Source organism: Apium graveolens, chromosome 4 (genome assembly GCF_009905375.1).
Source record: "Apium graveolens cultivar Ventura chromosome 4, ASM990537v1, whole genome shotgun sequence".
Classification (NCBI taxonomy): domain Eukaryota; kingdom Viridiplantae; phylum Streptophyta; class Magnoliopsida; order Apiales; family Apiaceae; genus Apium; species Apium graveolens.
The window spans coordinates 284,879,253-284,894,440 of NC_133650.1; the positions used below are offsets into that span (position 1 = coordinate 284,879,253).

At 32.8% G+C, this 15,188-nt stretch overlaps 2 protein-coding genes across 3 annotated transcripts; both read right to left on the reverse strand.

The window, feature by feature from the left end:
* Positions 1-5,031: 5,031 nt before the first annotated feature.
* On the reverse strand, positions 5,032-6,124 carry LOC141719767 (uncharacterized). The gene is made up of 2 exons (XM_074522139.1): positions 5,970-6,124; positions 5,032-5,809 (listed from the first exon to the last, which is right to left on the reverse strand). The coding sequence occupies exons 1-2, from the start codon at positions 6,122-6,124 to the stop codon at positions 5,032-5,034; spliced, it is 933 nt and encodes a 310-aa protein (XP_074378240.1).
* Positions 6,125-6,995: 871 nt separating this feature from the next.
* LOC141721123 (E3 ubiquitin-protein ligase ORTHRUS 2-like) lies at positions 6,996-14,094 on the reverse strand. Of its 2 annotated transcripts, none has more exons than XM_074523881.1 (9): positions 13,582-14,094; positions 11,731-12,260; positions 10,978-11,103; positions 9,756-9,855; positions 9,618-9,679; positions 9,423-9,525; positions 9,052-9,199; positions 7,695-7,825; positions 6,996-7,520 (listed from the first exon to the last, which is right to left on the reverse strand). In XM_074523881.1, the coding sequence occupies exons 1-9, from the start codon at positions 13,990-13,992 to the stop codon at positions 7,269-7,271; spliced, it is 1,863 nt and encodes a 620-aa protein (XP_074379982.1). In that variant the 5' UTR covers positions 13,993-14,094; the 3' UTR covers positions 6,996-7,268. The 2 variants fall into 2 exon arrangements, with proteins under 2 accessions (XP_074379982.1, XP_074379981.1); XM_074523880.1 differs by having other exon boundaries at positions 7,695-7,909.
* Positions 14,095-15,188: the final 1,094 nt, after the last annotated feature.

The window sequence follows — 15,188 nt, forward strand, 5'->3', positions numbered from 1 at the left end:
CTACAACTTATAAACTGCTTTGTTCACACAATATCCAAACTTTAAAAAGTCTAAAAATCCAAAGAAACACATTCACCCCCCCCCTGTGTTGTACTCAATATCTAACAAGATTAGACTGTAGGATTTTTGTGTGAACAGCCTTCAAGCTAAGGAATAAACTCTGGAAGAAGATCAAATCTTGATCATGTCTTAGAAAGAAGTGTAGTTGTTTGGATTTTCACTCCAACATTCTTTCTAATCATGTTGTTAGATTGCTTAATTTTTAAACACTTTGTATGTCAGAGCTTGCTTTGATACCAATTGTTATTCCCTAGCAATCTATCAACAGAATTACAGAAGGTGGGGTTGAATGAAATTCTGGTTACTTTTGAGATTCTGAAAATTTCTTACAAAAATATAACTGTGTTTGAATATGCTTGAGTGCGGATTAACAATATTAGTATTCGAGAATACAAAGTAAATAAATAGATGTTTAAAAACTTTCTGGTGGATTGATATTTCCACCAGAGATATATATTAAGTGTGAAGAAATCATTGTGATGCAAATAGCACACAACTGCTTATAAGTGTTTTCAACTTAGAACCATAGAGACTAAGAATACAGCTTGCCTTGCTCTTGTGTTCTAAATCAAAATTTAATTCTTATTTCTAAACACTTGCTACTCTTGGTTTATATATCACCAAGTTACATGTGAAAAAAGACAAAAACATAAAACCTATTAGCTAGGTCCAATCACATGTTCCATCATCTCTCTATCCAATGCAATCCAGTTAGACACAACATTTTTGAATGTCCATGTTTTGAATGGAAATGCTTTATTTTCTTCTAGATAAAACTGCTATTTGAATTGATTATCCGTTGAGGCTTCATAGGTGTTATACGTTGAAGCTTCATATGTCATCCGTTGAAACTTGACTAGCTCATCCGTTGAAAGTATTCTGAATTATTCATTTAACTTATCTACTTAGAGTGTTTTGGTATGTTATCATCAAGTCTAGAACATATTACTTACAAACTATATAAGCTTGAATGAAATATTTAATTTTATTCCTTTCTTTTTAAGGAAATCACTTTTATAATAATAAACATATTTTTAAAAAGTCCGGGTCATTACAGTGTGTAATTCGTCTTAACCTTTCTATTTCGTCATGAGGTTATACGGGTAGCAGAATTTGTTTCTATGTGGTCATGGCAGGTTCTCTATAGGTATCTTTCGGGCCATATCAGACGAATTTTAGAATCGTGTTATGAGTTTTGGGTGGATCTACATATTTTCCAACATATTTATTTAATTGTCTAAAACAAACTTTTCCTTGCTTACTAGTTAAATTAGTTGTTAGTTAAACAAAACAAATTTATTCCTGATATTATAAGCAAAATAGAAGAGAAGTAATCCCTTGATCCTTGGCGTCGAACGATATCATATTTATTCTAAATTACAAATGACACAAAAAGGGTTTAAATTGAGTCGCATCAATTTAGACACCTCTTACTACCGGGCCATGAGGCCTCCTAGTCCCCCTGGAAAATTCTAAGTCACATGTATTAGACGCTTTCTATTTAACTGAAGCAGTGTGTTCGTTAACTGTTTCCTGACAATCACAATTTTCAGGGAACATGACCCGAAAAGTAAATGCCTCGTGATGAGGAAAAAGGATTTAGATTTTTAAAATAATATATAGTGTTATTCTTTTCATTATTACATCTTGTAGACTGATAAGTAATAACATCCCGTATTAACTACTAAAAAATATATTTGCCAAAAAAGAACTACCAAATCGTTATTACATCTTGTAGACTCTGATAAGTGATAACATCTTATATTAACTACTAAGATAATATATTTGCCAGAAAAGAATTACTAAGAAAATAAAAATATGAGTAGATAAATTAAGACGTAATTGCAGTTTAATGGTCCCAACTATTATCGATTTGCACAAAAGTGATCATTTTATAATTGTTGTCACTTTAGTGACTAAACTATTATTTTTCTAACAGATAATTGCATTCCGTCAAAAAAATTTAACGGACATTAATGAATTCAGTTTTTAACTTTTATTATTGTACTTTGATGGCTCAACTATTATTTTTTTTGCATAAAATGACTCTTATATATATATATATATATTATTAACCATATAATTATTTAGAAATAATTAAACTTAATTATAGTTTTAACCACCTTACTGACTTTGAGATTTTTATTATAAATATATTATACATGATTTTTTGACACTAATATTGGAAGAAAAAATATCTATAAAATACAAAAAATAGATTTTTAAGTACAGTCAGCATATGGAAAACAAACGATGACTTATAATATTTATAATCAATAAAACAAATTCAAAATCAAGAAAAAAATAACAAAGCATCCCCACTTTATATTGTATTTTGGTATCCTTATGTCTAACACCTTTAAAATCATATTACACTGATAATTTACTAATGTCAGTATCACGTTTTTCAAACAATTAAAAAATTCAATTTCATTTTAGATTATTTCTTAACAAAAAAAATATCGTTATTACTTTAAAAAAAGTATTAAAATTTCACTCCATTGTTTGATCATTGTTAAGAGTATGAAAGAAATATTAGTTTATTCTATGAAAGTATACTCATTAAAATTTTCAAATTATGTATATCGAACTTAGTCAAAAAAATTATTTTTTAATTCTTTTAGTTTCTCTTGTTCTTGTAGTACCCGTGCTTAAAAGTAATGCGTAATAATTTTACAATAAAAAATCTAGAAGTCAGTGGGCATTATAAAAGTATGATTTAGTTTAATTTCTTTAAAATAATAATGTGATTAATAAAATGTCAATATATAAAAGAGTAATTTTCTTGCAAAATAAATAATAGTTAAGTCATCAAATTGGGATACTAAAAACTAAAAGAAAATTTAGTAACGTTTGTTAAAAAGATTTAAGGGACTGCAATTATCTGTTAAAAAAAATAATAGTTGAGTCATTAAAGTGGCAACAATTATAAAAAAGTCATTTTGTACAAAATAATAATATTTAAGTTCGTCAAACTGCAATTAAGTCATAAATTAATCTCCTTGTTTCTACTTCCTTGATCCAAAGTACAAAATTAATTTACCACCTCTCAATAAAATGTAAAAAGTGGATAGTTAATTGTGTGAGCCTGTGAATTTATCCAATACGCACCTGAATGATAGCGACTGCGGGTTCACGACAATAAAAAAAAGTGGATATGTTATTTATCTTGTAGCATTTGATTAAATTATTTAATTCTTTTCAAAATCAATTACACTTCGGACAACAACCTACTAGCCCAAATTAAAATTCAGAGAATATCAACCAAACTAACCAGAGCTCCCCTCCTTGGTACTTACCCCTTGCTCCCTGATTTTAAAAAGTAACAAAACTAATTGTATGCTAAGTAGTTTCACTTTTATTTTTAATCGTGCTCCCAATTTTTTTAAAAAAGTGAAGTAAGTTGTAACATCCCACATCGATAAGAATAAGAGTGTTCGGGATCTTTATAGATACAAGTCAACAACCGAATGCGTACCGGACCAAACAACCCACCACAGGTCAGTCCAAAAAACCTAGTGATTTGGTACACATTAGTTGTTGACTTGTATCTATAAATGGTTTCAGAGCTCTGCCCGGCCGGAAGTGCAGAGACACTGTCCGGGTTCCGTATGTGTGTTTGTGGGCTCGACGAGGATGTCGAGTTTATATGAGGGGGTGTTTGTAATATCCCACATCGATAAAAATAAGAGTGTTCGGGACCTTTATAATATCCAAGCCCACAACCGAATGCGTACCGGACCCAACAACCCACCACAGGTCAGTCCGAAAAAGCTAGCGATTTGGTATACATTAGTTGTTGACTTGTATCTATAAAGGTCCCGAACACTCTTATTCTTATCGATGTGGGATGTTACAAACACGCCCTCATATAAACTCGACGTCCTCGTCGAGCCCACAAACACACATACGGAACCCGGGCAGTGTCTCTGCACTTCCGGCCGGGCAGAGCTCTGATACCATTTATAACATCCAAGCCTACAACTGAATGCGTACCGGACCCAACAACCCACCACAGGTCAGTCCGAAAAAGCTAGCGATTTGGTACACATTAGTTGTTGACTTGTATCTATAAATGGTATCAGAGCTCTGCCCGGCCGGAAGTGCAGAGATACTGCCCGGGTTCCGTATGTGTGTTTGTGGGCTCGACGAGGACGTCGAGTTTATATGAGGGGGTGTTTGTAACATCCCACATCGATAAGAATAAGAGTGTTCGGGACCTTTATAGATACAAGTCAACAACTAATGTGTACCAAATCGCTAGCTTTTTCGGACTGACTTGTGGTGGGTTGTTGGGTCTGGTACGCATTCGGTTGTGGGTTTGGATGTTATATAAGTGTTAATATATACAAATTTGACAATTTTTCAATCCTAAACTTTCATTTCAAAAATGAGATGAAAGTATTTTACCATCTAATACTTTCTTCCTTTTCATTAAAAATTTTGTGAGCAAGCCCTTAATGTAGTCATTAACATTTTAAAGGTCCCAAAATTTAAGACGTTAATAAGACTAGGGATGTAAATTGATCCGGACTATCCGGTATCTCGACTTATATCCGACTCGAAGATATGATACATGTCTCATATTTATTTTATAAACGATCCAAATCCGGCGGAAAAATTAAACTCGAATAAAATATGATCCCGGGTATGAGCACTCATATACCCGCTTAAGTTAGGTCTCATATTATTTTCTGTAAAATGATCTTATCTGAATATCCAAATATGATCAATGGCTCGTACTCGATTCGACCCTATAAGTAAAATATATTTTCAACCCATTATACGTAATGTAATGTAAGTAAATAATTATTTTATAATTTTTTATATCTTATACAAGTTTTAATTTCCTATAAAGTATGACATTATGGTTATTATTTTTATAGTATTATATTAATTTTAAACCAATAATCATCTGAATAGTTGAAATAAAAATGATACTTTTTTTAAAAAAAATCGTACTTGCATTAATCAAATAGCTTCCAAAGCAAGATTACAAATAATAAAATCAGGAGCGGTGGTGTTCCACTCTTGTAAACCAGACACAAAATGTGCACCCCTTGCTAACAAATGGGCAACACTATTCGCTGATCTAGGAACAAAAACAAGTGACACTTCCTCAAAGTGTTTAAGTAATTCCTTACAGTCATCTACTATAGTATCAAACGTCGATCTTCCTTGATTGTCTTTACTTCCAGTGATCGCGTCCACTAAGCTCTTGGCATCAGTTTCAAAAATACATTTCCTCGATCTCCACTGTTTCGTCCAGGAAAGAGCTTCTTTCAAGCTTATGGCTTCAGCAATTCTCGGTTGGTGTCCAGTTTGCAATCGTTTGCTCCTTGCTCGAATGAAATGTCCGTTATCATCTCTCGCTACACATCCCAACCCAGTCCAACCTCCATTTATATCACAAGGCGCATCTGTGTTAATCTTCACCCACTGTGCTGGTGGTTTACACCACGTACTATCTCTTCTTTGTGTCTGCATTCCTTCTTTAGCTTCAAGTTCTCTAACTTTGTTCCAATCTGACTTCATGTTCAGTGCCATGGATTTGATCCCAAAAGCTGACACTACTATCTTATCCCATAGCCATTTATTTCGTCTGTACCACAACGCCCAACATATCATCCCAAACATGGCCCCCTGGTCCTTATTACCATTTTGAAATACTCTCTTCGTGACCTGAAACACTGTATCCCCAGGAACCACCAAAACCAGCTTCATCATACCCACTGCAGCCCAAACTTCTCTAGCAAAAGTACATTGAAATAGTATGTGCATACTATCCTCAATATGAGTTTGACACCATAAACATCGGTCAGCAATGTTTACTTGCTTATTGATCAGGTTTGCAGGTTTGCAGCTGTTGGGAGCACATCTCTACACATCCGCCAAATGAAATTTATTACCTTTCCTGGTAGCTTGAGGTTGGTAGCTTGAGGTGCCAGATCTTATTCCAGAATTTCATATCAGGGCAGGCCCATTCTCCTGCAAGTTGCCTATAGCGGCTTTTAACAATGAAATTACCCGTGTCATCAAACAGCCAATACCAAGAATCAGGCATTTTACGTATGGGGATAGGAACTTGTTTAATTAAGTTCTTATCTCTTTTATTTTTGACTCGTATCTGGTGGATGATAAACTACCAGGTTAGAAAATGAAAATACGTTACCGACTCATATTCGGTTTGAATCCGATTCTCATATACCCAAGGATCAGTCTGTATCCGAATGATATGATTTCGGATCCAAATCTGGACGCACTAAAAGTAAAATAATACAATATTTGAGTACTGGGTGTCCGCTCCGGGTGGATCATTTTACAGTCCTAAATACTGACTTGTAAAGGAATCATTATATCTTATATGTAATTATATAATTGTTGTTATAGACGGTGTTAAAGTGACATGTTCATAAGAGGTAAATATGTCATTTTGTATAATTAGTAATTATTTTTTTAATTAATAATAAATATAAATCATAAGTATTATAAAATTGTATACCTAATTGTGAAAATTGTGAATGAGATTTGTAGATAATATTTTGCAATTCCTATTCATATATAAAATTTTAATTATAATGGTATAATAAACTTATTAAGTGAAGAAGTTTAAATTTAAAAGTTTTAAAATTTTAACAAACAATGAAGTTTCAAGGCAAAAATTCAACAACTAAAAAAAATGTTAATAAAATAAGTTTAAGCAACTTACTAGTGTCGGAGACATCATTTTATAATTTTTTTTAAAAAAAAAATAACTCTTTGCAAACCAAATAAATTAGCGAAACAAAATGAAGATAATGATAAATAATACCTGACAGCAAAAATGAAGATAATATGGGTGAAAGACCTTTTGATAATAAATTTAAGAAAATTATCTTACAAACATGAAGATCATTATTAAAAGCTATGGTGGGGAACGAGAGAAGCAAAAGGTGTTACCAAAGCTGTTTGACTCTATATCAATAATAGAAATTCCATTTGTAGATTAGTTTTTAAAATGAACAGGCAAGCTTTGCCACTGTCTTTAGAGTTCTATGAAAGACTTCAACAGCTATAGTTACATACAAGGTTATCGGGAAACAATAAAAAATCACTAAATGATTTCCTTGATCAAATAGCTTTATTTCCCATTAGTTCCTTCCATTTGGTTCAAAGAGAACCCTTTCCAAAAGAGTGATGTGTGACTCACACCAGCAAAAATGCTCATATCAAGCAGCATTTTCGTTCTTCAGCAAGTTGTCGTCAACTTTTCCTTTCTTGTTCCTAGTTGGAGTTGGAGGTTTTGCATCAGCTTGTTTTCTCTTTTTGTCTTCCACATTCTTCGTCTCCGCTTCAGAATTTAATACTTCATTTTCTTTGTTTGGATCCTCAGATGAAGCCTCCGGAGACTCCTCTGGTGCATTAGCCTCCTTGCTGGATTCTTTAAGTTTCTCTATTAGATCCTGCAGTTCTCTATTAATCTGTGGCACATAGATTTATGAGCACTTCAACTTTTGTTCTTTATGAGAAGAAAATTAAGGGAAAAAAATGCAAGAGTACTTTGCACGATTTGAATGCCAGATATGATAAACTTATAGTAATGGATAAAATCCAGCCCAATTTATGAATAACTGGTAAAAAGTACTATTGCAAACCTGTGCGTTCTGAAGGAAATCAGATATGTCAGTAGGGCATGCCGGGCAAATCATGGCATTCTTTTGCGACCGAAGAGTTCGCCCACCCCTACTCCTTTCTCTAGTAAAAGACTGTCCAGCAAATTTTCCATCTAGGCAAGACTTGCAGAAGTTATGTGCACATGGAGTTGTGACAGGAAGAGTCATCACATCTTTGCACAGGAGACAACTAAATTCTGGACATGAAAAAGATACTAGAATGAATTTTTTTATTTGAGTTAATTGCATTTTGCAACCCCTTCCTTTCATTCAATAACAAAACTATATACTTACTTTCAAAAATACAGTTTGCAACCCCTAACTTTCGACATCAAATACAATACGCATCCTTTTAACCATTTTATTAAAAATATTTATATTTTGAAGACTAAAATTGAAATTCAGCAAAATATTTAAATAATAATTTTATTTAAATTAAACTAAAAATTAGAATCTCAATTTATAAAAATAATATTAATATCAATTATTTTATATTTTACTCAGTATAATTTTTAAAATATAAATGTATTTAGAAACTTTATGATTATATATAAAAACATATATTTTGCTTGATAAATATATTTTAAGTATTTAGCATTATGATTAATTTAGAGCATTACAAATGGAAAATAGCTACTTCCTGATTTTTTTACTTACTTTTTCCTCTTGGCACGCATTAAGGCTACTATAAAATATATTCTATAATTTATTTTTAGAATTTTCTTTTTCTATATAAATTTAAACAGTATATTTTTATTTAAAAGAAAAAATAATTAAAATTATTTAGTGAACCATACTTTACGGAAATTTTAAAATGCGTACCGATTTTCCGTCACCAATGTAAAGAACGGGTGGGGTATAATCTTTTTTCATGTAAAATATGCATTAAAATAAATATTTTTATTGATTTGAAATTTTAGTTATTAATATTAACATCTTAATTTCAATTTTATAACCTGAAGGGATGCATGTTGAAGTTAATATTAAAAATTAAGGGTTACAAACTGTGTTTTACAAAATAGGTATACTATTTTGATTTTAAATGAAAGGTGGGGTTGCAAAATGCAATTAACTCTTTTTATTTTATCCATCTCCCAAGTTCTAAATGATGCAGCAAAATAAAAATCAACACATACTTCAAGAAAATACTGAACACTAGACTAGTATATCCCTCCCAAAGAAAATACTTCCTACTAGACTGTAAAGAAATACACTAATAATGAAAATGCAAACATGAAACATAAAGGATATCCCTGCTAACATGTTGACTATTTCATATCACGCAGTCTAAGCTCAAGTTCAAAGATGATGAAAAGAAAAACAGTCTAGGGCACAAAACCTTTCAAAAGTTTCCCCTTTGATGCTGCTGTTTCTGCTTTCCTTATTGCTATCCTTGCATTCTGTATATCTTCAGGCTTAGCATCAGCCCTTACTGGTTTTTGACTCGCAGGTGGTGGTTTTTTCCACTTCCAAACATTGTCTTCCTCCTAAAAGTTAATATATTGTATAATTTAAGCAACAGTAAATAACATTGATGATAACATGTGAAACAACAGAAGACTGTCAAAGAATGCAGATAAAAGAAAGATGACTAGGGACAACACTAGGTTAGTATATTTAATGTTTAGTACAGAATCAAAAAAAAGGAACTTAAGATGAAATTAATATAAAATCGAGTAAAAATGTGAGAAAAATTCAATTTGTGCTTACAGCATAATCCCACGAAGGACTCTCACTCCTCTCAAATATGTCAATTGCCCCTTTAAGCTCCTTAACTGTTGGCAGGGGTCTGGGCCGGTCACCATGCTCATCACTGAATTAAGATTTAGTGAAAAGCGGTGAAGCAATCTATTTCTCAACAGCGAAATTATAATTAAAGAAAACTTAAGCATGACAAATACAAACCTTGTCCATGGTGCAGGCTCATTGTCGCATCTTACAAATAAATATCTGCATACCTTGAAACCCTGGATATAAAATCATTCTATTAAACCTAAACGGAACTAAAGGGAACATCCAGGAAAGTCCTATGTAAATATTAACCTGTTTTCCAACTTTTCGCCAACATTTCTCAATCCTGTAGACCCCATCATACCGCAGCCCGTCCTCAGGGGCATAATTAGATCGCTTCTCTTTGTGTGATCTGCCATCATAATATCATATTCAGCAATAGATATAAAGACAGATAACTTAATATTACTTTTTTTAAAATATATTATTATTATTGGCCAATATTACATAAATAATATACCAGGAAGTTGGAACATTTCTTCCTTCTATGGTTTATTTCTATTTGATTACCTATGTACACAAAATACTTTCATGTTACATTTGTTCTATAAATGCTTACTCTTTTGATATAACTTGATTCTTGGGGTTACCGCATTTAGGTAGTTACCTTGTTTTAACAGGTTAATATATATTTGCATTATTTTTAACCTAGCACAATAATATCTTAGTCTGGCGTATCTTTTATATACACTAACACACACCTAATATTTCGGCAAAAAAGAAAAAAATACACACCTAATATTTAACCCTCCTAGTTTAATATACTCTAATAGGAAACCTGATAAAATCTAAATCAGATAACACAATAAATTGAGGATAACTTTGGCAAACGATATTTTGAGATGAAATTTTAAGAGGGCGATTTAAAAAATATTTGGATATTTGTGTACTGAATGCAAATAAGGATTATGTAGACTTCTTAAGGAAGCTTTAAATTTTAGCACTATATATGCTAGTTCAGAAAGAGAAAGCTTAGTTCATGTGATGGTGATTGAACTCAAGGATCTTCATGTGAATCTTTGCTGAATCATTATTTTTTATCCTGGCAGATCATAGTCTCCCCTTGGCAGACAAGTCAATTTCATTTGTTTATTGGACCACCATGCATATCTTGAATTTGTTCGGCAACAAAGGACACTTAAAGGAGAACCAACTTAAAGCCAATATCAGTGCTCTAACATGACCAAAAAGGATGTGCCCACTGTTAACACCAATAACGTTCTAAACAATTGTCCATTTAAGTACTTCTGAGTAATATTTTAAGCAGCAGTTCTAGTCCATACAAGACTGACAACTGACGGGTGGTCCTTTTATGCTACACTTAATACAGCATTTTGCATACCACAAGATGTTTAAACTTGTTTAGGCTTAATCTAAAAAACAAGAAGGTTTATATAGTGTTACAAAAACAAGAATGACAGTAATATCAAATATCTAAACAAATAAGTTGAGCACCCTGCAAAATTGTTTTTACCTGACTACTCGAACAGGATAGCCCTTTTTGCAGCTAAATCGCAAAGACTCATTGTAGCTTTCAAATTTTTGATCAAATGATTGATCCTTGTTTGTCCTTTTGTTTCCGCTGAGGTCTCTGCCACCACTGCAGCATTCATTTAAATGTTAAGTCTAATATTAATTTACTAGGATCTAGATGTGTACAAAAAATCGTGAGAACCATCATAAATGCAATCTCATTCTCATAGCTAGTATTAGAAACCTAGGATCTAGATCAGTAAGTAAACCCACAAACACAATTAGAAATGTAATAACCCTATCAGTACGTTTTTTAAATATATAATGGATGAGCATTTACAAGATACTACAGAAATATAAATTTTCCTCAAATAGATGTAGTTGCAATATAGTAAAATCAGCTGAAGGAGAAAAGGAGATGATAGATAAGTTTCTCAGAGAATACAAGAGATTAGTTTGCAGGATATGATGCAGAATCAACCACATACCTGGGCCAGTGCATTCACTAAGAGAAGACTACAATAATGAAAGGAATGACATTATAGCAACAGGAGCATGACACAAGAATATAACTTATACTAGACAAACTGAGGTGACTCGGTTATGCCCACAAAATATTTAAGTACATAGTGAACAGACTAAGACAACCCACATACAGTTCCATACTATAATTGCTGCATTTTGTTAAGAGGTCATACATGGTTATGGTCAAAGTCGGAAATAATTATTAAAGTGCTATATGGTCTAAACAAACCTTCCAGTGTAAAGGAACCATTCACCATGGTCCTCATCGTCCTCGTAGCCACCAGAAAGTACCACAGACTGAGCACCATATTTGGCCTGTCCAGCAATTCCAGAAACGTGAGGATAGTGAATACCCCACTGCCTGCAGTCCATGCGGAGATCCCAACATTCTCCAACCAAAACACCCGTTTTTCTGACTGGATCGTTCTCAGCAGTGATGGGTCCAAAGTGATCAGCTGGAGTCGTTACTAAAATCCTTCCACTGGCAGCATTTGCCATTCCATTTCTCTTTGCCCGGTCTGTAGTATACGCTTTATCAGGCCGGTATTGGTTATGCACAGAATGAGTAATTTTTAGCTGTCCAGTAGCATTTGCCTGCGACATCCTGGCCATTCGAATGGCAGCAACCAGTGCAGAGTTAATGCGAGGCTGACTTGCCATTTTCGCAGGAATGCTAAAGCGACATTTTATACAAGTATTCTTTCCTTGTCGGGTCCACTTTTGGAAGCAACTGAGGCAGAAGTTGTGTCCGCAAGGTGTCTTTGACATGAAAAAACAAAACCATAATTAAAGATGACTATATTTGTTCACTTGGTTAAAATCTCAACCCACGAACTAAAATTAATAAGTAGCAAGTTTCATATCGAAAAATGATGGGTGCCGAGTTTCACTTAAATTAAAATGATGAACATCAACGAACAATAGACATAAAAGGTATATTCCACAAATTTGCATATATAAGGTTCATTATTAATCAGTTTTTATAAAATTTGAAAGCAGCCACTGAGAGTTAATTTGATAAACACTAAGCATTACATTAGAGTTCAAGCTAATTCCATGGGAATTGGTGATCCAGTTACCAACTACCGGTAGTTAAAAGCATAACTATTATAAAAGAACATGAAGTCTCAATAGCTTCAGTCACCACAATGTAGTAAAAGGCAGTGAATTGTCAACTACAGTGTCAAATGATTAAAGATTGAAAGCAAATGATCAAGAGACTAGAGATGTGAAAACTTTATGTGCCAAAAGAAAGACAATGGCAAAAAATCTGCAGCAAATTAACTGAAGATAACAATAGTATGAAAACCAGGACAATGAATCAAGAATCTACATTAAAATTCAATAACCTAACATAATCCATGACTTCGGATTCCAACAGGCATTTACTCAAAACACTGAAAACTACTTTAAAAAAAATCCTAAAGCATGACAGATATGGCTTCATATGATAATATAAAGCACAACATGCACATATAAAATATAGGACAGTTCATGGTCACATTGTGTCCGATATCCGTACACAACTTGTTACACCACAACCTATACTCAACATACAAAATTGAAATCAAGCCAAACATGCCTGGTGTATCCTACTCAAAAGCAGGCTTTGGGTGGAATAAGATGTACGCGGACCTTACATCTACTCTAAAAGAGTAGCGAGGTCTTTTCCGCAAAAACCCCAGCCCAGATACTCAACATACAACTTTCATTTAAATTGTCAATTTTGACCCAAAATACCCAAATCAACCAGCATTTCAAGATCAATAATACATATATACAACAAATAACATTTAATCACAAATTACTTCAATAAAAGCATTTAATCACAAATCTTTTTTACATATTCAATCAATAAAAAACACGAAATTTAAAAATTAAAAAAAAAAACTTTATCTTTATACACATAAAAAAAGTCCGGATCAAACATTTCAACCCGACCCGACATGTTAAAATCATTAACCCTAATCCCAATTCACAACCATCCACAAACATCACAAACAAATAAAACTTAATTACCAAAACCATAAAACACACAAAGATCAAACAGAATCTGCAACACAATTAATCGAAAGCATACCGTAACAGGGCGGTCCGGCAACTGAAAACAAACACAGCACTTAAAATTCTCATGTAACATATCAACCGCTTCATTTCTACCCTCCTTCACAGCCGCCTTTCCACTCACCAGCTCCTGTCTCTTCCTCGCCTTCTCCTTATCCGTCAACGACGCATCCGCCTCAATCGCCTGGATCGCAACAACCAATTCCGACTTCTCTCCGGCCGCCGGAGCTCCGGCCTGTACCAAATCGGAACAATCAGGACACTCCCACACATTAGACGACGACGATTGCGCTGCAATCGCCAGACACGCGATGTGCCACGGCGTGACACAGGTGCTGCAGGTGAGCGTTTCATTAACAGACGGCGTCGTTTTGCAGATGAGGCACACACCTTCGTTGTCGCAAGGGAGTTGAATTTGTTGAGCCATTTGTATTGATTGAGATTGTAGTCAAAGAGGGGTTTAGGGTTTGGCTTGGGGATTGTATGTAATTTGTGTTTGTGTGTGTATATAATACTACTATTTGCTTTTCAGATTAATCTCTATTATTTATAGTTGCTGCTGGTACGGCGAGGACCAGGCGGGATTTTGAAATTTTAAACGTTGTCAACGGCGGGTTTTTTAATATTTAGGGCTTTTTTATTTGTTTAATTATTTTAAATTAATGGGATTATTGGAGACACTTGTTTTTATGAAGAATTAGGGGCTATGGGCCTTGTTTTTTTTAACATATATGGGCCTGTTTACTTGGGAAATTGTTTTCTACCTTTCTCTTCTTGTTCTTTTCAAAAAAAAAAAAACAATTCTTGGAAAATTATAGAAAAGAAAGAAAAAATGTTTCGAGTCCTCCGTGGCATTTTAAAATAATATTTAATTTTTTTGATATTTTTAGTTATTCTGAATTGTTAAATAAATATAATAATTTTAGAAATAAAAAAATCACTATCTCATTAAACATGTTTACACTAATGAGTTGCCCTCTCAAAGTTCAAAAAATGACTCTGTTTACTCCAATGAGTACTCCGATAAAAAATTAAATATATTTAAAAGTTAACTTTTAAAACTAATTTATTAGTATAGATATGTATAATATAAAAATTACATATTATTTTAAAAATAAAACCAACCAGAAAAATATATATTACTCTTATTCTTATCATTATTGTATACATCTCCTAGATAACAGAAAAAATATTAATTATAATTCATTACGGAGGTGAAAAACTTTAATTTTTTTATAAAATCGGGCATATATAGATTACATAATGAGGTGAATGAGTAAAATTTGTAATACTCTTAAATAATTAAATAACTATATTGGTTCAATATTTTATTTTATCATTTATTTTTAGACTTTATAATTTTTAATCCGAGTTGAACCGAGTTTAATCCGAGTTAGACTCAAGCGTGGGTTTTATTCGACTAATGAAAAATCAGCTCGTGAATATGTTCGAGAATGTATACTCGGTCAATGATTTGGATTGGTCGGATAGTGACTCAGAAAAAATAAAATATTAAAATTTGATCTAATATAAATATTGTATTAAATATATTACATTTCATTATTTGTTATTAAGTATATTTCTAAAATAAGAAAATTAGTACAAAAAAAATTATTAAATTAG

Coding starts and splice junctions, on each gene's coding strand:
- LOC141719767 (XM_074522139.1), bottom strand. CDS start 6,124: ATGCCTGATTCTTGGTATTGGCTGTTTGATGACACGGGTAATTTCATT. Junction 5,810..5,969: donor ACCTCAAGCTACCAGGAAAG/GTAATAAATTTC, acceptor TACTTTTGCTAG/AGAAGTTTGGGCTGCAGTGG.
- LOC141721123 (XM_074523880.1), bottom strand. CDS start 13,992: ATGGCTCAACAAATTCAACTCCCTTGCGACAACGAAGGTGTGTGCCTC. Junction 9,526..9,617: donor GAGCCTGCACCATGGACAAG/GTTTGTATTTGT, acceptor ATCTTAATTCAG/TGATGAGCATGGTGACCGGC. Junction 7,910..9,051: donor AAAGGGGAAACTTTTGAAAG/GTTTTGTGCCCT, acceptor TTTCATGTCCAG/AATTTAGTTGTCTCCTGTGC.